The sequence below is a fragment of the Harmonia axyridis genome, chromosome 1 (genome assembly GCF_914767665.1).
Source record: "Harmonia axyridis chromosome 1, icHarAxyr1.1, whole genome shotgun sequence".
NCBI classification, from domain to species: Eukaryota; Metazoa; Arthropoda; class Insecta; order Coleoptera; family Coccinellidae; genus Harmonia; species Harmonia axyridis.
Window position 1 is genome coordinate 59,038,538 of NC_059501.1, and position 24,272 is coordinate 59,062,809.

Consider the following 24,272-nt stretch of genomic DNA (forward strand, 5'->3'; position numbering starts at 1 on the left):
TGAAAAAAATTTAAAATGCCTATATCATTTCATCTATGAGGAATTGGAAAAATTGATGAGGAAAAAACTGTTCTTTCTGACCTCAAGAATCTTCAGTCAAAATTTATGTACAAGTCAAATCGTCACCCTGTATATTACTTAAGAATATAATATTTTTTCACATGACAAAAAACGAGACTTTATTGTTATTTAGTATGTGATTTGAACCTCTCCAGATGGTTTTAAATTTTTTTATGGGCTTATTTGAATATTTTGAGAGGAAATAATGTTCATAATGTATAATTTGAGATGTTCATTTCGCTGAGATATTTTAACTTTAACCTTATCTACAACAAAATTAGAAACCACATATAACGATCGTACTCGTTATATGTGGTTTCTAATTTTGTTGTAGTTCATTAATTAATTCTCTGAAAGCTCGAATTATGTTCCGCAAACATGTTGAAAACTCCCAACATTCTGAGGAAATAATAACATCCCAGTACAATACAGAAATCGACAATAAGAAAATTCTCTCAACGTCTAATTTCCTTATTCAGAACGAATGCAAGGATAATTCAAAACGTCGTATTTGCTTTGAAGAATGAAAAGCCGCTATGAAAATTTGGAATATCAGAGTCCAGCACATTTTAACTCGGAAAGGATTGATCAAAATCGATTAACGCAGTCGAGTACACTCAACTTCTGAAAGGAGGATCGAAATATTAGTAACGAAGAGGCGTGCAAATTTAACGATTGAATTATCTGAAGAGCAGGAGAATTAATGAAAACTCTCTTGTCGGAAAAGCTCCGTTTCCACCAATCAAATAAAGAGTGAATTTCATTGTAGATTAGTTGGCCTTGATAGGTAGTACATCAAAGAAACAAACCTTTATTAATATTCGATCTTTGGATGAAAGTAAGTCAAAAGAAAACAGAAAATTGCTCATTTGAAAATGGATAATGCCCTAATTCAGCAGTTGACCTAAAATGTGTGGAACGATTTTTATATTGAATAATAACGTAAGGGGAAGAAGAAGAAGAATAACGTCTATGACAAAAATAATATCTGAAATTTCGAAAGTGAAATTTGAAACATTGTAGGTTCGTAAAAGCTCTAATGAAAATGTTCACAAAAGGCTTTTTTTTATCATTTCAGATTAAGAATCGGTTTTCTTACATTCAACTTACAGAATTAATTTCAGAGATACCCACATTTCAAGAAATTCAATCTCTTCACTCTCATCAGAAATGAATTTCAGTTCTTGCTTTAGCGGGAAACCTCAAATTCTTGCGGAAAGGATAAGATTCTCTCGGCATGCTGAATATTACTGAATGGTTATATTAATTTCGATGCCGGGGTATTTCCCTGAAATTTCAACATATTCCGTTATTTCACCTTCAGTAATTTCGTTGAATGATTGGAATTAGGAACTGTTTATTCTGTTACCGTTGTATGGTGTTATTCTTACCATCATCTCTTCAAGAAGACTTTGAGATTAGTAGAGAGCTCAAATAGTACTTCTCAGTTAGGAGGAGAGAGTTTGAGGAAAGGAATAAGGATTATATCTGAATGCGAAACAATGTTGTTTTGTCCGAAAATGCCTGTTTCGTTGTACACTCATTCAGGAGATTTAATAACAAAATTAATCTCAGTCCTCTGTGAAAATAGGGATATTTATAATTTGGATGATTCATATTGATTGTCATTTTTGAATCTGAGATTTTATGATGCAAAATAAAATTCCCGCATTAAAATTTTAAATTCTGTGAACTCTTCTTTACTGTGAGTATTTAAGAAATAATCCCAATTTTTCATATATACAGGAATTTTTTTAACGTTCTGTTCAGATTTTCGTCATTTCAAAATCATTAGCGCTCACCGAGTATTGTAACACGCTGCTTAAATTATTTATTAGAAGTATGCATGATCAAACTGTGATTTCTCTTGAAACTAGAAATTAAAATCGAAACAAAATGACGTCCCCATCTCGGAAAATATAAACTGTGAGTCTATTCACTTCACAGCTAAAATAAGAAAGTACTGAATATTAAATCTTTGAAAAAATTCAAACCTATTTATTTCAATCATGAAATTATGGCCCTGTGGCATGCGCATAAAAGTCACCTGATCTTACTCTTATCGATTATTTCTTGTTGTTATTTTCGATTATAATCCGTTGTTGAGAGCAGGGAAATATGTTGAAATCAAAGGACTTCACCAAAATTTATTTTTCGATATTTCTCTTAAATTATAATGTTATAAATCGTAGTAAATAGGATTGAATTTTCTGAGAAAATTAATTGTTGATATGTAGATCCGCATTTTTGCTGTAAAGCAAACACTAACAAATTACAATTTCCGAGATGATATAGTTATTTTCACTTCATTTGGGGTCAAGCTGTTAAGTGCGGAAAAGGCACTTTCCACATGAATTCAGAACAATATTTTTCCTACTAGCGTAAATGAACACTTTCCCGGAGAGTCGTCGTCTTGATACCGACTGACGTTATAACAAATAATATTTTCCCACTAGCGTTTCGAAAGTATTACTTTCCACACGCATTGAGGTTTGGAAAGTAGTACTTTTCCAAATTAGTAGGGAAAAAAGTCCTGCTGCATATGCATATTCAAACATTTCTCTATGTGGCTGAGCGCACAAAAATATAATTTATCAAAACGTCAGTTGATATCGAGATGAAAATTCAGTGAAAGTGTTTCATTTAAGCTAGTAGGAAAAATATTGTTCCTAACTCATTTGGAAAGTGGCTTTTCCGTACTCGACAGCTCGACCGAACGACGCGAAGCAGATTTTATGATTGATGCGACTCTTTAATATTTGCGTGCGGAAAAAAGTCTTGCCAATCGCCATTCACCTTCCGCATGCATATGCGTGCGGAAAGTGAATAGCTTTTTTCTTCACGAATTTGGAAAAGTTCTACTTTCCAAACGTCAATGCGTGTGGAAAGTAATACTTTCGAAACGCTAGTAGGAAAAGATCATTTTGTTTTGAATTCAATTTCCAGTTCCGAAGGAGTACTTCCGATTAATATTTTACGCAGCGTGTTACAACTCTCAGTAGGTGCTGAGAAAGCAATAACATTCAAAATCTCAGCTGATAACATCGAATATCATCAAGAAAGAAATAAAAACAAGATCGTATTAAAAAAAATTTACATAAAACATGAGTTATTTGAGTTTGCTATACTTTTGAAATGAGTGTGCCATTCAAAGTAAAAATTGAATTCATTACACTGAAAGATTTTTTTCATGACCTGCATTCATTACTAGGCTATGGCCAACCACTCATGTAAGATCCTTTATAACCCTACTTACAGTTATGTTGTCTTCAAGGAAGCAAGAAAGCAATTAGCTAATGAATGAAAAATGCCCCAAAAACTCCTGTCTTTACGTGTTGTACTTGAAAATGAAAATGACGGTTCTCAATTCTGCATGAAATGATTACCAACAATTAAGATCTCAGATAGTGTTATATTCTCTATGTTGGCGAAAGTATTTCATAGTATTCATTCCGTAACAAGGGAACGAATGAAATTCAGCCGCAATAAATAATAAATGAGGTGTTAGAGAATAATTATTCTGTAGTGATTCTGTGCTGAACCGAGAGATGGCCTTATGGGCTTCGCGTCACTCTCTTAATTGGCACTGCTGGGTATATAAAACCCATCGCATTCCAGCAGAATCACCCCTCCATGATGGAGAGGGTCGGTTTATTCGGCATAGTTCCTTGAGCAGATTTTTACTTTTATATTCCTGTATAAAGCCAAACATATCTCAAACTGAATTACTCCATCCTTGTACAAAAAATGTTTATAGACTTTATGTCCTTTATGTTATGAAAAGTGTAGTTAAGCAAAAATTATTTGCAGGAACTAGCAATTGTATATAATCAACTTAAAACTATTGTAAAAAATATCTTATATGAAAAACGTGTAAATAAACTCTTCTTTCTTTCTTTCTTATTCGGCCAAGAGATGAGGGATACCCTTATTTCTAAATCACGTTGTGAAACTTGACCGTTACTGTATGATATCAGTGAAATTAAAGCGTCACGTGATCACCACTTAGGTATCGGATTCGTTTTGTGCTCTGTTTGTTATCAATATTTATGAATTACCAAAATCTTAGCTCGTTTAGGTGACATTTTCAATCGATTCCTAGCAGGGGTAAATAAGCTAGCCAAATAGCCTATTCTTTAGAGTTGTGTTATATGAATAATTTACGATTGGAACTAGACATGACCGATACCGTGATTTTCAAATCACGTTCTGAAACGTGATCGTCACTTTATGATATCAGTGAAATTGAAGCGTGACGTGATCACTGTTTAGGTATGGGATTTGTTTACGTTCTGTGCTGTGCATGTTATCAATAAACCTTATATTTGCTCGTTTATCTCGAATTGGTGACATTAACTCAGAGCTAACAGATTTTTGAAATCCTTATATGGATATAAATGATTTTGGGCATTCAATAATAAATAACACACACAAATTCAAACGTAAAGATATATTAAGAAAATTAATAAATAATAATTTTTAAATTTTATTGCCACCACCAATTAGGCAGTAATTCAGTATGTACTTAGTTATTATTTCTTTGTAGCAAGTATTAGGGTATCACACGTACTACAAAAATACAAAGCCGTCGAAGTTGTTAACGGATGCTAGGATTGTTATTCTAATACAATAATGGTAGTCGAAAAAGGTTCCGAAGTAATATAAACATTTGGTTTCCAAATTAACGATTGCAACAAGGAATACAGCGCTGGTATATGCGAGAGTTATGATACGCACGCTGATATGCCCTGGAATGATACGTGAAATTCTGATATCAGTGATTAAATCACAGTTCGTGGAATATCGCTCATCTCTAATTGCAACATGGAATAGAACGCTGGTATATATGAACGGTGACATGTCCTGGAACGATCTGGAACAAACTGTGATCACGTCACGCTCTGTATTCGTTTTGCGGAACTGTAACTACCTGTGAAATTCTGATATCAGTGATTAAATCACAGTTCGTGAAATATCGCTCATCTCTAATTCGGCAGAGATCGCTGTGTTCTAAACTGAAGATTCAATTAGCTATTTCGAGATGAACACCGCAACATCTGAGAAAGGGCGCAGCTTCAAAATTAGCTCGAGAACGACTCGCCAAAATTTTATATCATAGCATAGAATGCTAACACTTTGATCAAATTTATAATCTTCATATTCTTTATCAGTCGTGGAAAAAGAACCTTTCTACCCAATTTTACCTACCTGTACAGGGTGGGCAAATTTCGATGTTTTAGCACTACAACTTTTGAACCAGAGGAAATAGACAAAATCTGATACCCACTTCTCGATCTCTTTTTCTGAGAAACTAACAAGGGTAGTATTCATTTTTGGCCACCTTCTTTTGTTTTCGAGTTATAAGCGAAAATTGGAAAAATGGCGATATCGAAAAACATTTGTATCTCCGCTAATACTGAGGATAAAGCTCTGAAATTAAAACATTATACAGGCACTTTTTTACGTAGAATCCAGTGGCGTGCTCGTATTTTCAAAAGGGTTCTTAATTACGAAGCTATGACCCAAAGTTATGTTTTTTCAAATGGGAACACTAGATTTTTGTGCCATTTTCTGAAAGCTCAATTTTTCCTGATTTCAAAAATATATAACATTGTATGATTCGTATCAAAATAAATAGCAGAAAATGGTCAAAAACCTTTTTTTACTTAAGAGTCTCAATATTACTATGGTTTCAACTGTTGATGAGCCTTTCTATAACAAAAACAGTGTCCTTCCGTCAATCTGATTATTTCTATGCTTTTCACTTATTTCTACAAAATTCGAATCTATATTTATTTTATACAAATAGTTTCGAAAAGATAAACGAACTTGGAAAAAGTTTCCTGGGTAGCTTGAACACAGTTTCAAATATTCATCTATTGAAATATCGAGAAGACGTTTCGACTGTGCATTGTGCTATTGTTGTCATTATTAGGTCAAATATTATTTCTTGTTTGTCCCTTCGTAATTAAATTGTTGAGTTCAATCATATATGCATTGTTTCATATGCTGTTTAAAATGGATTGGTACTTGTGCGTATTGATTCTGGAGACCTATGTAAATAATCTCCTGATACATGCATCTCAATACAACTCTTTCGATTGAAAAATTCGATCTTGTGGTTTCTTCTATATTTCCAAATCAAACTTTTGATGAAAAATTTATAAAACATATCTAGAATTCGAATTTCGTAGAAATAAGTGAAAAGCATAGAAATAATCAGATTGACGGAAGGTTGTTCAGAAAGCTCAATTTTTCTGTGTTCATCAACAGTTGAAACCATAGAAATATTGAGACTCTTAGGTGAAAAGAGGTTTTTGGCCATTTTCTATTATTTATGTTGATCCGAATCATACAATGTTATATATTTTTGAAATCAGGAAAAATTGAGCTTTCAGAAAATGACACAAAAATCTAGTGTTCTCATTTGAAAAAACATAACTTTGGGTCATAGCTTCGTAATTAAAAACCTTTTTGGAAATACGAGCACGCCACTGGATTCTACGTGAAAAAGTGCCTGTATAATGTTTTAATTTCAGAGCTCTATCATCAGTATTAGCGGAGATATAAATGTTTTTCGATATCGCCATTTTTCCAATTTTCGCTTATAACTCGAAAACAAAATAAGGTGGCCAAAAATGAATACTACCCTTGTAAGTTTCTCAGAAAAAGAGATCGAGAAGTGGGTATCAGATTTTGTCTATCTCCTCTGGTTCAAAAGTTGTAGTGCTAAAACATCGAAATTTGCCCACCCTGTACATGCAGTTCAAGCTGAAAGGGATAAGTGGAAATAAAAATACAACAATATAAACTGAAATATTTTTACTATAAACCTTAGCAGGTCTTGAATTGATTCTGAAAAAACTCCACATCAAGCACTTTCCTGCGACTGACGGTAGTTGAACAGACTTCCACGTTCTATGTACGAACTTGTATTTACCCTGGGACAGTTGCTCCAAACGACCTCTTCGAGCGCGTTTGAGCTGTCAATCTTGCCGTAACCACCACCGCCGGGAGTATGCAGCTGGAATACATCCTGAAAAGAAAAATTATGTCACGTTGTTGGTTCGGTATTAACATTCATTAAAGATCAACAATAGTTAGTTAAGCGCTGAATTCCTGATGGTCGACATTAGGGGAGTTTTATTAAATTCCCCATAAAAGCGGACGTGAGTCGGGTGCAGAGCAGAAATTATCAAATGGGTATTCCGGTTATTTTTGTTGGTGAGGATAAAAGTTGCGCGAATCTTTTTCAGACTGATCATCAGTCATAATATTTCAAATATAAACATACAATTTTATATTTATCAATTAACTTGCAACGTAATACTCTTCGTTTTATTATGTCATAAATGATAGAACAAAAAGAAGAAAATCACAAAAATTCATACAGTTTGTTTCAATAATAGGATACTTAATAATAATAAGTACTTAAAAATATTTATAATATAACAATAATAAAAAACGAAACTTTACTCTCAGAATCATTGATTAATAAGGAAAAGAGAAACCGTCAAACAAAACAGGGAAAAAACTTAGACTACAATATGTAACTTTAAAAAGAATAATTTGAGAATTACGAAATAGGATAAGATTCAATTCCTATTTTTAAATCACTAAGTTTGCGTTTGAATTGTTTGAAATTGATTATATTCAGGATAGATTTGGGTAGTTTATTATAAATTTGTATATTCGTATACTGTGTGTTTTTCTCCTTTAATGTCAGACAATGTATAAGGTAGTGAAAATGGATCTACTTTCGTGTCCGGTCTGTATTACATAACTAGTATTGCGGATTTTCTTTCAAAGAAAAAAACGCATTCTAAGATATACAGGGTGTACACTTTTACAACGGCCTAAGTTCGTGGGGAGCTTATACAAGTAATTTGCAACAAAAAATGTCATATGACATATGGTCGAAATGTTGGTGGTTATTCTTCAATTTAACATTTTTTGATTTCACGGAATTTATCACTTTTTTCCATAAAACCAATTATATCTTATTCATTTCAGCATCCTCATCGAATTTGATCATATATTCCGAAAGAGCATTAAATTTGCCTCAATATGAAAAGTCATGAGTGGTAAAAGAGTTTTAAAGGCGAGTATGGTGAAGTGGTGAATATAAATATTCTGAAGACAGCGAAATAAGTCGTATCTTTCCAATCGTTTTATGAATGTAAAACTATAAATGAAAATGTTTTCTTTGCATTAAAAACTTCTCCATTTTGCAGGCTTTCGAACAACATATCAAGTTTGGTGCTATCTACTTTCCTTCTTCTATAATATCATGGCAAACCTGATGACAATGCAAAAGACGAAAATACTCAAACTTTCCTTTGCTCTATTTCGGAGCTCTTAATGATTGGATAGTGAAATAATTCTCAAGAAAATACTTATTTCTATTAGACTCAATATTTCATAATTAAATTAATTTAATTTCAGTTATTTTCACCGAATAAAATGGTTAAACCAAATAAGTTCAACTGTCACCTGCTACTCCAAATAGCCATTTCTGTAAAAGGGAAAACTCACATGCGACTGTTGTTACCCATTGACTTAAGCTCTTGAAAAATATTGCACAGTTTGCCATAAATAATTGTAAAATAATATAATTTATATATCAGGAACCAGGATGATTGATTGACTTTCTCAAATAAACAATAGATCTACCATATCGAATAATCGGTATGAACCACATTTCAATTTTTCGAATTTATTTATGAGATGACATTTGACACTACTTACAGTGAAATATAATAATAATATTATTATTATTAAACATAGATGGAGGGAGCATATGTCATTTTCAGTAAGCAAATTTTGTCCCCAACATAAACTGTCAAATTTTACATGAAGCGCGCGGAAATGAAAACATATCAGTGATACGAAATTTCACTCAATTCGCGAGTTTCTCCACAAAGGACGCACTTCTTATATCCCATAGTGAATCAACGTTTCATATCAACTCAAAATATATTGAGATCAATACTTAAATATATCAGAAATTCAGAAAACAAACTTCAAGCACGGAAAACGACGTGAAACAACGGATGACACTAGGAGAGCAATAGTTGCCAAACCTTGGATTACAGCAGGTAGATATAGAAGATAATAAATATTCTGCATACTTTAAATTCGACAATTGGGAAAATATCCGATTCCAAATATTCAAATTTGCATATTTAATTGAGAAGCACAGAAATAAATATACTTCACTCTATATAATATACATTCATCATGATATCGTAAAATTGTGGATTTGAAAAGATATCACAATCCGACAACGTAATCTAACCATGTTGGGGACATGTAAAAATTGATTATACTCCCTCTATCTATGTTAATTACTCTAGGAAAAAATTAATTGATAAATAGGAGTAACAAAATAAAATGAATTAATGAAAATATACACAAAAAATATATAGTCTGATCATAAAATGATATTGAGCGTTTTGAATTCTTTTGAGGCGATTAATCGATGACCTTCTGGTTTCCAATATCATTTTTTCTCTGAAATGACATTAGCGCCAATCCCTTCAGTATTTCCCTCGGTATTTCCTGACCTGTGAAGTTTCTCAAATATGTTTTTATGCGTTTAAGGGAGAAAAAGGATCTCTCCGGAGTAAATGTTGTAAGAGGTTGCTTGAATTGCCAATAATTTCAGAAGTTTTGAAGTTTATGAATATTTGGAAACAATTCCTGATTACATTCTCAGAGTATTTCGATAGCACAGGTCCATCTAGATGAAACAGGTTCTTTAACCCACTTTTTTTATAGTACAATTCATCCTTCAAGTCCCATTCCACAACCTTTTTATACTGGTTTGTTTTCTACCATAAACGGATAGCATCAAAATATATAATAATAATATATAATAGTAATACGGTAGATAAGTAAATAACCGATTCCATAAAACATATTCACTTCATACATTGCGCTCGAGAAATAATTTGTTATAGATATTCGTCAGTCATTTTTCCGACAAATAGCAAATAATATTATCGTTCGACATTAAACTTGAACTACCCTGTACATATATGGGCATCGATTAAATGAAATAGTAGATGTCAGATGTCGAATGCCACGGTTTAGTTGTTTAATCTGCTTAATCCGGAAATTACAAAACCTCCAGGATTCCGTCAACATGGCAATTCTAAATTATGTTTTCCTGATGATTTCAAAACTACTTATTCGGTCGAGATGATATAATTGCATTTGGATGTAAAAGTCTTTTGCAAAATTATGTATTGATCGCATCACCAAACCGGGAGAAAACTTTGAAAGGTTACCTATATATATATTGCGCCCAGGAGTGTCTCAAAATGAACCTCAAAGGGGCGCATATCTACATCATCACGGACAGCCAAACCACGCTGAGATCCCTGGAATCGTGCTGTCAGGGGTCTCTGCTGACTTGGGAGTGCCGTAACACCATAAAGCAACTGGCCTGAAGAAATGAGGTGACTCTACTATGGGTACCAGGGCACTGTGTGGTTGAAGGAAATGAGAGAGCGGATGAGCTCGCAAAAAGTGCATCAAGGTTAAGACCTACTGGACCTGAGCCTTTCTGTGGGATAGGAAAGGACCAATACAAAGCTGCGGTCCAGCTATGGGAGTTGAACAATAGGACAATCCACTGGACTAACACTCCTAGACTTGCTCAGGCAAAGAAATTCGTGAAGATTTCACCTACTTACACCAGAAGCTCCTTACTCCTGAAGCTGTCGCGAGCAGAGCTTCGGGTGATGGTGGGACTGCTGACGGGGCACTGTCGGCACTGTTTGTTCCGTATGGGTAAGTCAGCAGACGAGATTTGCAGGCTCTGTGGATCGGAAGTAGAAACGGCTGAACACTTGATATGCAAGTGTCCAGAGCTGGCTGGCCTAAGAACCATTCACATGGGCAAGCCGGTCCTGGATACCAGAGAGGTAATGGCCAAGGCCCCTAGGGAGGTTGTCAATTTTATTAACGTCGTTGACGACCTCCCTGGGTTTCTATGAATGAGTAGGGTAGTAAACAAAAGACCTGCATGGTCGCAGTTCCCGGAAGGCTTACCGAAGCAAAACGACCCCAGTTCAAATAATAATAATAATAATACCTATATAAAACACTTAATATTTCAGTGATAACATATCCGACCGAGTGAGGTTGTTGCGAACTGATAAAGATTTAAAGTCTGAGGCTGTGCCATGAGATTAGCAGATCCTCATTTCAACATTAGTTACTCTATAGATTTTCTCTAATTCTGTGGTTATCCCGTTCATTCTTCCACATCTTGTAGAACAAAATCGTGCGAGAATATATCAGAAACGCACAGTTTTCATGGTTATACTTTATTATTCTATGTTGGTACTTCGAACTTTCCGCCACGGCTTTATCTGTCAATCCATCAATTTGCCTTAAAGAAATCAGTTCTGCCAACCAACATTTTTCAATGCAAAAATCACTAAAATATATTTATGGGAATATTTAATTAATTTCAATGAAAATGCAATGAATTAGAGAAAATAATGTATAATACTCGTACAGAAGGCTCATTCTACCACTCGTTCATTCCAAAACTCGCCACTTCGTAGCTCGTTTTTGAATTTTGAACTCGTGGAAGAATATCAATGCCTTCTGCACTTGTATTATAAATAACTATACTCGAAGGAAATGACCTCTTTTACGCTCTACTACTACAGAAACCACGATACGGTTTGATTATTTCGGGACCTTCATATCTCGATGAACAATTCCAAAATTCTTGTTGTAATATAGGACAGCATCTTCTAAGAATCTCAATGATCAAATTGGAAGATTTTGGAAAGTCGGGGAATTCCCAATAAAAACATCATTTTCTGTGATCGTTATCGAACCCAATTAATGCGTTTTAGTCTACTATTGAAAAAAAAACGGCCGCAATGCAAGGAGAGACATTAAAGTGATTTTACAGCATGACAATACCACACCCCATATTGTGAAAGTGGTCAAGACATACTTGGAAACATTGAAAGGGGAAGTCCTTCCCCACCCGCTGTATTCTCCAGACGTTGCTCCCTTGGCTATCACTTATTTCGGTCTGGCTGACTAGCGTTTCCGGTCTTATGAAGTAATTCGTAGATCGCTTCAAAAGATGAACCGTTTGTTCAACGTGGGATTCGTAAACTACCAAATGGGAGAAAGTAGTAGCCAGCGATGGACAATATTTTGAATCATGAATTGATACCAGTTTTTCACAATGAAGTCTTGAATTTCGGAAAAAAAAACGGCGGAAACAAAGTTGTACGGCAATGTATAGAAGGCAATCCTCATACATACATGTAACACTTTTTTATTGAAACTAGTATACCTTTCAATATCATTGAGAATGCCAACTATTGATCTCAAATGATCAGAAATCGAAGCTGACATTATGTACAGTCCATTCAGGAATTATTGACATCCCGGGTGGCTTTGGAAAATCGAAATTAAGTTGGTACTGGCTCATTCAGTAACATTTTGAATTGCAGATTTCGGGTTGGCATTGGAAATGTCATTGACAGGAGGTTAGATTTCAGTTTGTTTGTGTTATTGGTTTTGATCGAAGAAATTTTGAAACTTAAAAGTTGTATCAATTTCAAACACACATTGATTAGTTTATTTGAGTATTTCTCACAGTACTGTTTGAAAAAAGAAGGCAAGTCATTACAACCAAGATTATTAGTAAAAACCTGTGCAATACGATTTCACCTTCAAAGAATCATTGAATGATTTGATTGTTACCAGAAGCCGAGCCAAAAACAACCAATATATCAGCCTGGATGAAATTTGACAAAAAGCATCTGAATTTTAATCAATCAAAGACAACATTACCTAAACTTAATTGATTCCAAGTTCAAAACAGTTAATGAATGGAAAATTCTTATTGATAAACAGAAAAATATAATAAGTTGAGTACGATTTCATGGTGAATACAGAGAATATTTGTAACAAAATGTGAAATTCATTTATCTGAAGGAAACTTGATTATTTGAAAATGCCAGCATTATTCAACAGTGGAGTCTAGAAAGAAAACAAAATGTTTTTCAAGTATATTCAAGGGTAAAAGTAGAAGGAGCACTATTTTGAATGCTGGATATTTGGATTTTTACCTGGATGTTTTGTTTTGACAGTGGTGATCATGAGGATTATATAAATCTATGAAGAGAGAATTATTTTATAATTGGATTGCTAAACAAAGTCTTGGCATTGCATCTATAGTTTATTTATATCCTATATTGAAATTAAGTATTGTTAAATCTGTTTTTTGTTCTTCAATGAGTAATTCAAAAATCTAATAAATTCCAATTGCTTTATAGAATTTTTACTCAGTATTTAATCGAAAAATATATTCAGAAGAGTAACTCCAAGAATTTCTTCACCTCTTACTCACTTGAAGATAATAATAGAATGCAATATAAAATTCACAAATTAAAAATAATTTCATGCAAAAATGCTTTTAGTGAGTGAGTTAAAGCTGTTATGGGCAAAATAATTTATGTAATTTAATAGAAACTAGTATAAAAGCATTTCAATAAAAAACAGAAAACTCGAGTACAAATAGTACCTATATTTTTCATACAAGTTTAATCAATCATTCATGTCATGAACAGTTTCAATAAACAGTGACTTTAGAAAGTAATTTACACATCGGCTGATAAATTGGTTCCAATTTTGAAAGTTGCAGTACAACTGTGATATCAAAATTTTTCATATACTAAATGGATTCTTTGAATTTCATTTCTGTCTTATTATGATATGGCTCTTCCATTCACTAAGCTACACTATTTAAATTCATCAACCAGTTTTTTCTGTTTTCTTCACCAGTTTAGACACCACAGTTAAAATAATTCATAAGAGTTATTTAATAAGAATTTTGCAAGCAGGTTGGTATCCAGTGTCCATTAGTAATGCAACAATTTTTGAAGAGCCTTTGGTGAAAAGGAATATGTATGCATATTTTAATGATCTTCAATGGGATCTTTCATGGGCGACTCTTAAATGAATAGATATCTCTTCATTGGATTCCCTTGGAATGAGATAGCATTTCTCTATATTTTTACGTTATATAATCTGAATTTCAATTTATGAAATCATGACTGTATGCGCCCCTTCGTAACATTCGTAATTTCGAAAATTCAGGATCTTTCGGATATAAAAATGATGAAAATAATTTAAACTGGTTATTTCTATGATGAACCATAGCAATTTTTAGTGATATTTTTGTAACCAGAAATAATGCCGCGACTAGACGTTCATGGCCTACTTCGATGTCAATAATTCCTGAATGGACTGTATTTACAGTTATCAAAGATCGCAGTATAGTCGTGGCGGATCTAGTAAGCCAAAAACCTACGAAGGCCGAAAGCCGATATAATCAAGAGGGTTATCAGCAAGAAATCATTCTGCATCTGCTGCGCGGACAAAACCCTGCCGAGAAAATAACTCTGCCAAAAACCCGAGAAATCCTACACATCAAACCAATAGGCGTTTCCTTCGTCGCCTTCTCTCTTTCCGTTCCATCTCTCAAAACCTCAATCGTCGCCTTCAAACAAACCATTATCGCAACGGATTCGTATCCGATCGGCATTCAACTGCTTTCGTAATTGCTTCTGTCTACATCAGCTGGTTACAATCAGAGCGTCTGGGCCACCGACGGCGACACATACCCGGGCATATTTCAGTCTGTCGCATTCGGATCCGATTTCACACTTTATCGGGCCTGCCGCTGAAGGGAATTTACTACGAATTAACCGAATACGCGGATATATTAGGCGAATAGACGGATGCATTGCGACGTGCGACGTCTCTCGCGTTCCCTGGCTCGCGTCGTCGCTAGGAGATAAGCTCATCCAATACGGGACGGAATTTACACGCTCCCCCTATCGGTTCATCCGGTGAATTATATGAATGCGATGATGGATGTGCCTTCCGATACTTCGAATCTAGTAAAACGTATGAAATGAATCGTCATAAATCCAGAATGAACATTTGGGGGCAAAAAAATGGGTCAATGATATTATACAGTAATTTTTCCAATAGACTCACGTGTTGGAATTGATTCGTAAATATATATTTTTTTTTGGAGTATCGCGTTTTCATTATTAAAACACTGATGGACGACAGGTCGACAGACGAGAACTTTATTATGGTACAGCACTTGGAAACATCCTTGAACTCAACTGGTCATCACCTCGTAACTTCCTCCACTGAACTCTCCATTGCCAGGTTTATACCTAGTTTACAAATGTAAAATCATATTGTACACCGTGAATTTCACCTTCGTTTTCTTTTTCTCTAAGTTGTATGCTGCAACAATTTTGCACGCTTCAATTTATGTAACGCAACTGGAATTTTCAAAGACGCGGTAATTTGTTCATTCATCGTATGCTATTGGTCAGGATGCGGATGCGCATATCTAGAGAAGGAGACATAATGAATTTCCTGAAAGATTTTCAATAATTATCGAGACTTCAGAAAAAATACGTAACTTGTTTTAGATTTCAGCCATTAATAGTTTAATTTGAGATTCAGAGTTTAATTTATCATATTTCAATATCGTATACATGTAGGATCCAATTATTGTTCCCTGTAAATAATTGCGATGGTCAACCGGATGCTTGGAGACCTATTAGTTTCTTTTAGTGTCGAGGGCATGATAGTTTCAATTGATTTACATGGAACGAATTGTTATTGTACGTATAATGTAAAAAGAATGTGTAATTCTTCGGAGTGTCGAAAAATGTGTCATGTCGGTTGTAAAACTTAAGAGATTTACTGGGGTTGGGAAAGTTCTAGAACAAGACGGTTGTACCAGATGTGTTACATCTGTTTATCAGGTTCTTGTCCTTCTAGAATATTCGATTCCCAGGAATCCGCGAAGATCTTTGGGGGCGGTACGGCAAAAGCCCTCATTGGACTAGGGGATGGTACCTTCCCCTAAGGGTGTGTTCAAACCGAGAGAAGGGAGGTCTATATTCGAGAGAGGGTAGTTCCAATCGGCAGAGAGCACAGTTCAAATTAAACCGAAGACGGGTATAGACGGTACAGTTTAACTTAAGTCGAAGACGAGTCAAGTTCGGGCGGTCAACTCAAGACGTAAGACGAAAAGACGTTTCGCGGACTAGATTAAGACGAGTCGCGAACAAGTTAAAGACGAGACGACCGAAAACTTAAAGTACGACGAAGACGTGATAATCGAAGACGTTTCAAGTAATCAACAAACGAGTTAAAGACGAAATTCAGTACCGTAGTGAGAAACTTGTAATTAAGACGTAATTAAGATCTTCTCAATACTGAGTTTGTGCTGTATAATTTTGACTTTGTAAATAGATGTAAATAATTCAAAAGAGTTTAATTATTACAAATCCAACAAAGTCACGGAGAAAAAGACGAAAGGCCAGGTAATCGAATCATACCTCCAGACGATCGATTAACCAAGCCTACATACATTATAATATCGTATATATTCTAATATCGTTTAATACCGAGAAAAAGATGGGTGGACGACATAGTCGATGTAGCCGGCAAGCAATGGATGAGAACAGCAAAAGACAGAGAAGCATGGAAAAAAACTGGAAGAGACCTATGTCCGACACTGAATGAAAGAGGGCTGAAGAACAAGAAGCATATCATTGTTCATTTTCGCAAAGCACCTCCCGTGGGATCGGAACAACTCTTGGGATTGAAAAGTATCAAGAAGTACTTCCTTGAGATATAGACGTTGGAATAGTACGTACGTGAAACCACTTTAGTTCCTGAAACTGAGAGAATACCTGCGTAATACCTGGCCTTATTACATCAACTTCGTTGAATGGGAAGTGGAGTACTGTAACTTCCTAACGTCCTAAGATCTGGTGTTCAGAAGGCTGAAAATAATCTAAAGAAGAGTTTCCATCCTAATTTCAGAGAAATTCCTTAAAACCGATTTAAGTTAGTTTTTATTTCAATACTATTTGTTTAGAGTAAAAAGGATCGATCTTTGTATATTTTAATTTTATTAAATTTGTAAAAAACCGGGTAGGGGATTTGTTGCAATATAAGCCAAACCACCCCTAGAAATCAGTCTTTAATAATTGTAACGTTACAATGGTGTCTACCTACTAATTAGGGTAGGGGAAAGATATTCTCCAATGTATCTTTCTTGGAACCCTATGAGTGATAAAGTTGTATGCACAAGTACCACAAAAGACCATTGTTGCACTAATACAGATACGTTTATATTAAGTATTGGACGACAATTTCAGCTGGATACAGACATTATGTTCAATTCCTCTCCATCTAATTCTCATTCTAAAATCAACTGAATATGCGCAAAATGTAGCGATATGGGCTGAAAAACTTGATGAAAAAAAAACATATTCGAATAATTCTTCACGATAAATTCATTAATTATCAGTTGCGTTCAACATTGGTCATTGCAAAGTTGGTTGTGAATCACCCTTATATCCCATCCTTCTTCACCCTTGGTGCATTCAAGTTCCGATTCACCAAAAGTCCATTGCCTGACGTAGCCTCTCTTTGGATATAGAATCGGTGGCGTCCCTCAAGAACTCTCCCGAGCTTGTCAGCGGCCTCCGAGGATGAGGTAGAAAAGGACGGTGATAATTTAATCATCATTATTATATGTCGGAAGCTTAGAGGCGCTCGTTCATTTATGCGCTTTTTGTGATCTTGGAGAGAACAGATACAGGTTCATCCAAGGGTTCAATTGACACATGACGCGATCAACTCAAAATTTCGCATGAATTCTAGAATACAGTCTGATTTATTGGTACATGAGCGGAAGCTGAGAGTAGATAGAGCAAACTGAGGCGAGTCTGAATAACCAATATTTTAAGGGACTATCTCCCTTTATAATCAAGATATACAGTGTTTTATTGATTTTGACAATTTCTTTTAATACCCATAACATTCGAACCACCCAATTCATTTCTCATTATATTTATTACGTTCATTCTCTGCAACAACTACTTCATAAAAACATAGCAACTGATTTTTTTTCAGGTCTGGCCTATTAAAAATTGTTAAACCAGATTCAACCCAAAAAAAAAACACCCTGTTTATTGAAATTTTTCAAATTTGATAGGCTATTCGAATAAAGGGAACAAGGTATTTCTCGAACTTCCGAATGCCATTTTAATGTCCAATAAATCTAGTAGTAATAGGAAAAGTTCAGAAGTTAGATTTAGGCGATGAAATCACTCGACTAGTTTTCAGGTGGATATTGCGAAATCGAAGAATTGTTTATTTATCGATGAAGCAATATTTACCAGAGATGATATAAATAAGTTTAAAAATCACATTTCTACGCCAAACCAAATACTTCTGGTAAAAATCAGGCCCATTCCTAATACAGGTTCCGTACCAGTTTTAAATGGCGAAGTTTATTTTGATTTTCTTAAAAATAAGTTACCTGTTGTGCTTGATGCAGCTGTTGATATTGGAGACACGTATTTTCAACACGATGGTGCTGCACTTCATTTCAAGGCCATTGTGACCAATTTCTCGAACAAAAATGTGTTGTGATGTATATTCAGATTTGACTAGATTTATTGAGTAATGACCAGCGGGAGTTCGAGAAATACCTACTTTACTCCCATCAGTTTTTTCTCTTCTATTCGAATATCCCATCAAATTCAAGAAAGTTTGATATAATACAGGATGTTTTTTGGGTTGAATCCTTAATTATTTTTCCTAAGCCGGACCTGATAAATATATGTGTTGCTATGTCTGTATGAAGAAGTTGTTGCAGAGAATACTAACTACCGAATATCATGAAACGCTTAAATGAAATAAATAGTATTAAAGACCCTACAGTCGGTAAATTGTTGGATAGTGCGTAAAACTGATTCATAGCTTTCATTAACGATTTGAATCAATTTTGTGAAGTGTAAATTGTGTAATTATACAGGGTGGCCACTTTTTCAATGAGATTGTATTGGTAACTTTTAAACCATAAGAGTTAGAAGGTCGGTCAAATGGAGAAAAAGTTGCATGCATAGAAGCATTATCAAGCAGTTCAAACAAATCGAGATTATCAGGGCCGGTTATTGAGATATCATAAGAAAAGTAAATTATGTCATTTTGATTTTTTCTTTTTTTCCCACTTTATTTCAAATATTATCAAAAAATGTTACAGGAATTTTTTATTCGACAGTGAATTATCCTCAATTTGACGTAATCAGATTTCGTATCCAACGTTTCGTGCTCTCTGGGCCACCCTCAACCTCATTTTTTTCAATACGGACCTGTATATTTTATGACACTTTTCGAAATAACTTTTAACGCTGAATTCAACGATATACCATACAATGTCATTCAAAGTTGATTTTCAGGTGATTTTAACCCTTATCCAAATTTCTTTGGGACAGATCTGTATTACATTTCGGTACCTTTAGTTTAATTAACAACAAGGAATACATTTCGATGAGAAAATCAACTTACTCATCTTGAACTAAATGGAACATATCAGAATCAAATCAAGAAACAAGTAATAATTATTTACATATTTCAATTCATAATAATTAAACGAATTATCAATTAATGAAAGAAAAATCGAATGATTATTCGAAAGTAAATGAAAATGAATGAAGTAAGTGTTCGAAATGTCTACCATTTTGTAAAATGCACTTAACGGTTCTGGAAACCATACTTCTTATACATTTGCTTATTTCGTCTTCTTGAATACCTTCCAATACATTCTCAATCTTCTCGCGAGAAATCACTTTTGTTGGATTTGTCATTTATTCCAGAATCGAACTTTATTTTGATATCATTACGATATAAGTTTTGCAAGGGGCTTGGTATTCAAATTTGAAATCATTGTATTCGCGTCTCTTGACTATTTTATTAACCGCAGTTTTTGATAAATTGCATTCACTACAGATCCGACCCAAAGAAATTTGGATAAGGGTCAAAATCACCTGAAAATCAACTTTGAATGACATTGTATGATATATCGTTGAATTCAGCGTTAAAAGTTATTTCGAAAAGTGTCATAAAATATACAGGTCCGTATTGAAAAAAATGAGGTTGAGGGTGGCCCAGAGAGCACGAAACGTTGGATACGAAATCTGATTACGTCAAATTGAGAACAATTTATTGTCGAATAAAAAATTCCTGTAACATTTTTTGATAATATTTGAAATAAAGTGGGAAAAAAAGAAAAATCAAAATGACAGAATTTACTTTTTTTATGATATCTCGATAACTGGCCCTGATAATCTCGATTTGTTTGAACTGCTTGATAATGCTTCTATGCATGCAACTTTTTCTCCATTTGACCGACCTTCTAACTCTTATGGTTTAAAAGTTACCAATACAATCCCATTGAAAAAGTGGCCACCCTGTATAGACTGACTTCAATAAAAATTGTGGAAAATCTTATCGTCCTTCGAAACACAAACCCATCTGATAGTTACAATGTGAAAACGTATTTTGAATTCTTGCATGTGGTCGAAAAGCACGGTAGATCAGAAGAACGTTTGAGATTGCTTTAATCATCCTGAAAAGTGGTGGGATCTCAAAAAGTTGAACTTTGTCAGATCACGAGAGTGTCACGTGGTATGAACACCTTTTTATATATCTAATTTGTTGCGAAAACACATATTAAAATGTTTTAAAATTATTCTTTTATGAATAAATAGATATTATTCTCATTTATAAGAAGATTAGGTTTGTTCATCAAAAAACTTTTTTCGGCAACCGTCCGGGAAGTGCTCACTACCCGGGCGCTTTTTCTCTGAGAAAGTAGCATTTCCCGGCCTAGTCCGGAAAGTACGTACTTCCCTGACTAGGCCGGAAAAGAATCACGTCGTTTGTGTCATTGTGAATATGAAAATCTTGGTAGGTATATTTTTGATAAATCCAATTGATCATTACCATAGCAACCGAAAAAACGGCTGACAGTTCATATGAAATTAGTTGTCAACAATTTGCATGTTTTTTGATCGCAATCGCAATAAAATATGGAAAGCAGCAGCGATAGTGTTATTCTACACGGTTGCCGAAAAAATATTGTACGCAACACGCCCGAAAATGTTTTTTTTTGGACTCACAGACTTCCAGGACTCGCTTACGCTCGTCCTGGAATTTTGTCTATTCGTCCAAAAAAACCCTATTTTCCGGACTTGTTACGTAAATTACTATATCAATGCAAGTACTATTTATTGTTGATACGAAATTTTTGTGATGCTACAAAAACTTTAAAATTTAATAAATTGTAATTTTTCACTTTTCCGGCTCCTACGCTAGTTCCATAGTTCTTCCAGACAATTGAGTATTATTGGACGGAGCACAACTAATAAATATCTACCTCCAACTGTGCTCCAGTCCGGGATCCTTTCATAAATCTTCCGTACAAAGGTGCATATCCGGTAATAATTTTTATTCTGTCACTCAGCAATCTGAGCGCCTCGAATCCGCCCGTACTCAGGTCTATTCTTCCAACATTCATCATATCCGTCCTTGCTCACCTTCGAGCCATGAAGTCCGTGATGCATGTTCCGGATCATTAGCGTGATTGATTATCAACAGAGGAGCTTAAATCGCCTCGTAACAGCCCCTCTATTTGCCCATTATAATGTACTGCACGTTTGATAGCTTAATAAAGTTCATTATTATTGGACATGACCGATTGTCATTCTCTCATGTCTTCATTTGGTAATATTGTTCCATGGGATACGAACCGGCGATTGGCAAAAGTTTTGTTCGACGTTAATTGTTGTAAAATACTTGGTGATGCAGATTCATCAACATCAATTATTATTGTTGACAAGATCAATCGATAGTCGCCATTCATAATAAATAGTGGTATCAAAGTATAATAGAATTTTTAGAAATGTTATTGAAACTTACAAGGTGACTCATTTCAAAAAATCCTTTGAAATGACTCCTTGGAAAGAGCCTGAATCAAATGATGTTTCAAATGAAAGTTTCTTAGTTTTCAGGGGGACATCTAGAATTTAATGTGACATTCGTTTGATTTCAAGGTTATTTTAAGGATGAGTAGATCTTTTGAACTGGTAATAGATATTTTTTTTAGCAGAATATTAATAATCTTGAACAACTGCGATATATTGCCTCTTTCATTCGTCTGAACTAAGCTTTTATTTGTCTGACCATATAAAGAGTGTTATCCATAAGATGGTCATGATTAAGTACAAAGTTTTTTCTCATACACATTGCTCAAAATAATATTCAAAAAAACAAGCTTTATTCCACAGACCAACTGTAGTAACTGTAAGAAGTCTTTATATTTACCAATGCCTCATTTGGATGTTCTACACTAAATAGAAATATACCACCCAAAGATCCAAACACACTAGGTTTGTCGAAAACGAATCCATTGTTTTGCCAATTTTTGGGAAAACCCATAAACAGAAATTTATCTTGTTTTATGGACCGATGTTTTACGATATAAGAACTATCAATCGATTTATCAATGTACAAAGACTTAATTAAAAATCCATACTACAGTATAGAAATATACGAGACATCTTCTGAAAAAATAAATATACCAAAAAAAAACCTTCCATTTCATTTGTTTCTCCGCTTAGTAGGAAAAGGAAAAATAATTTGAGAAAATTACAAACTACAAGATCCATTTCTCTCTTTTTCATTAATCTTATTGCCTTTATTATAAAGGGTGGCCATTTGAAAACGAAACAGACGAGATTACAGACGAAATAAAGTTTTTCGATAGAAATTCTCGGACAGGTCGATTTCTGTTTCGAGGGGGACAACTTAAGATGTAGGTTACGGACGCATAGCGCTTCAACCCTTGCTGCTACAACCCCCACCCCCAATTTTTGAATAGGGAAGATGGGGTGAGTGATACCTCAATTTAAAGGTATTTTTATACTGATTTCAGCACAGTAATTGTTTTTTCATTTTATGCATTAGTTCTCGAAATATTCATGCGTTAGTTAGTTAGGAAGGAAGCCACAGTCATGGTTGTTTTGAAGCTCAAAATGTCGATTACTACAAGTGCCATGAAAACACCACTTCATTTTCAAATACTTAGTTAAGAATATTTCGAGAACTAATGCATAAAATGAAAAAACAATTACTGTGCTGAAATCAGTATAAAAATACCTTTCAAATGAGGTATCACTCACCCCATCTTCCCTATTCAAAATTTGGGGGTGAGGGTTGTAGTAGCAAGGGTTGAAGCGCTATGCGTCCGTAACCTACATCTTAAGTTGTCCCCCTCGAAACAGAAATCGACCTGTCCGAGTATTTCTATCGAAAAACTTTATTTTGTCTGTAATCTCGTCTGTTTCGTTTTCAAATGGCCACCCTGTATATAAGTTATGTGCCTCACATGATGTGCTCCTGCTGCTTTAGCAAATTTAGTTTGCACCAAACTCAGGTCCAATCAGAAAGCAGATACGAGCTTATCGATTGCTTAGGTGGGTCAGCTGTATTTCTGAAGTGGAATCTCAAAATCAATATTTGTTGTTACAAATATTGATTATGAGATTCCACTTCAGAAATACATAATTGTATACCATACTGGATTGTATATTGTATTTGTTTGTTTGTATTTGAATATTTGATTGTATTATTCGTAATTGATTGTATTTGAATGTGAATAAATTTGATTTTAATAGAGACATTTTTTTCTGTATTCCTTGTAAACGTATTCATTCAAAAATAAAAACTAGTTTGTTTTCTGCATATTTTTTTCCAACTGTACGCATGAGTTGATTCCGCAATAATAACATCTCACCGCATGCCGAATTTTCAAATTTTTACCACTGCAAAAAGATGCATAAATACATAATCGAGAATTTTAGATTGTGCGTCATTTCAGACAATTTTCTTTATTATTATATTCTTTAGTCAATTTTTTGCGAAAATGCCTCAAACTTCCTTCAGGTTTAGTTGAATTTTTTTTTCATCAACCAAATTTTCATCATTCTCCAATATTATGGGTAATCAATGGGAAAAAAAAGCGTCGCACAGAATTATGTAGTTCGGAAAAGATATATTGAACGATTTGAAATCTTGCGAACATCTGATTCAAATAGTCTTTTGCAAATAAATTCAGGAAATGGATCCACACGCTGACAAATTCCAATATAAACTCTAGCACCGAGAAACGCTCATCAATTTGGGTTTCTCCAGAATATCTTCTTAAGTCCGGATGTTCAGAATATTCTATAGAGATTACAGACTATCAATCTCGTCTGAGAGGAGAGGTC

The 24,272-nt window shown here is 34.4% G+C and overlaps 1 protein-coding gene across 1 annotated transcript in view; it reads right to left on the reverse strand.

Moving 5' to 3' along the window:
- Window positions 1–6,867: 6,867 nt before the first annotated feature.
- LOC123681876 (5-oxoprolinase) overlaps window positions 6,868–24,272 on the reverse strand; it is a 106,485-nt gene continuing 89,080 nt past the window's right edge. Inside the window, exon 19 of the mRNA XM_045620215.1 lies at window positions 6,868–7,096. Coding sequence (XP_045476171.1) covers window positions 6,932–7,096 — 165 coding nt within the window. The 3' untranslated portion in view covers window positions 6,868–6,931. The remainder of the gene's footprint in view (window positions 7,097–24,272) is intronic.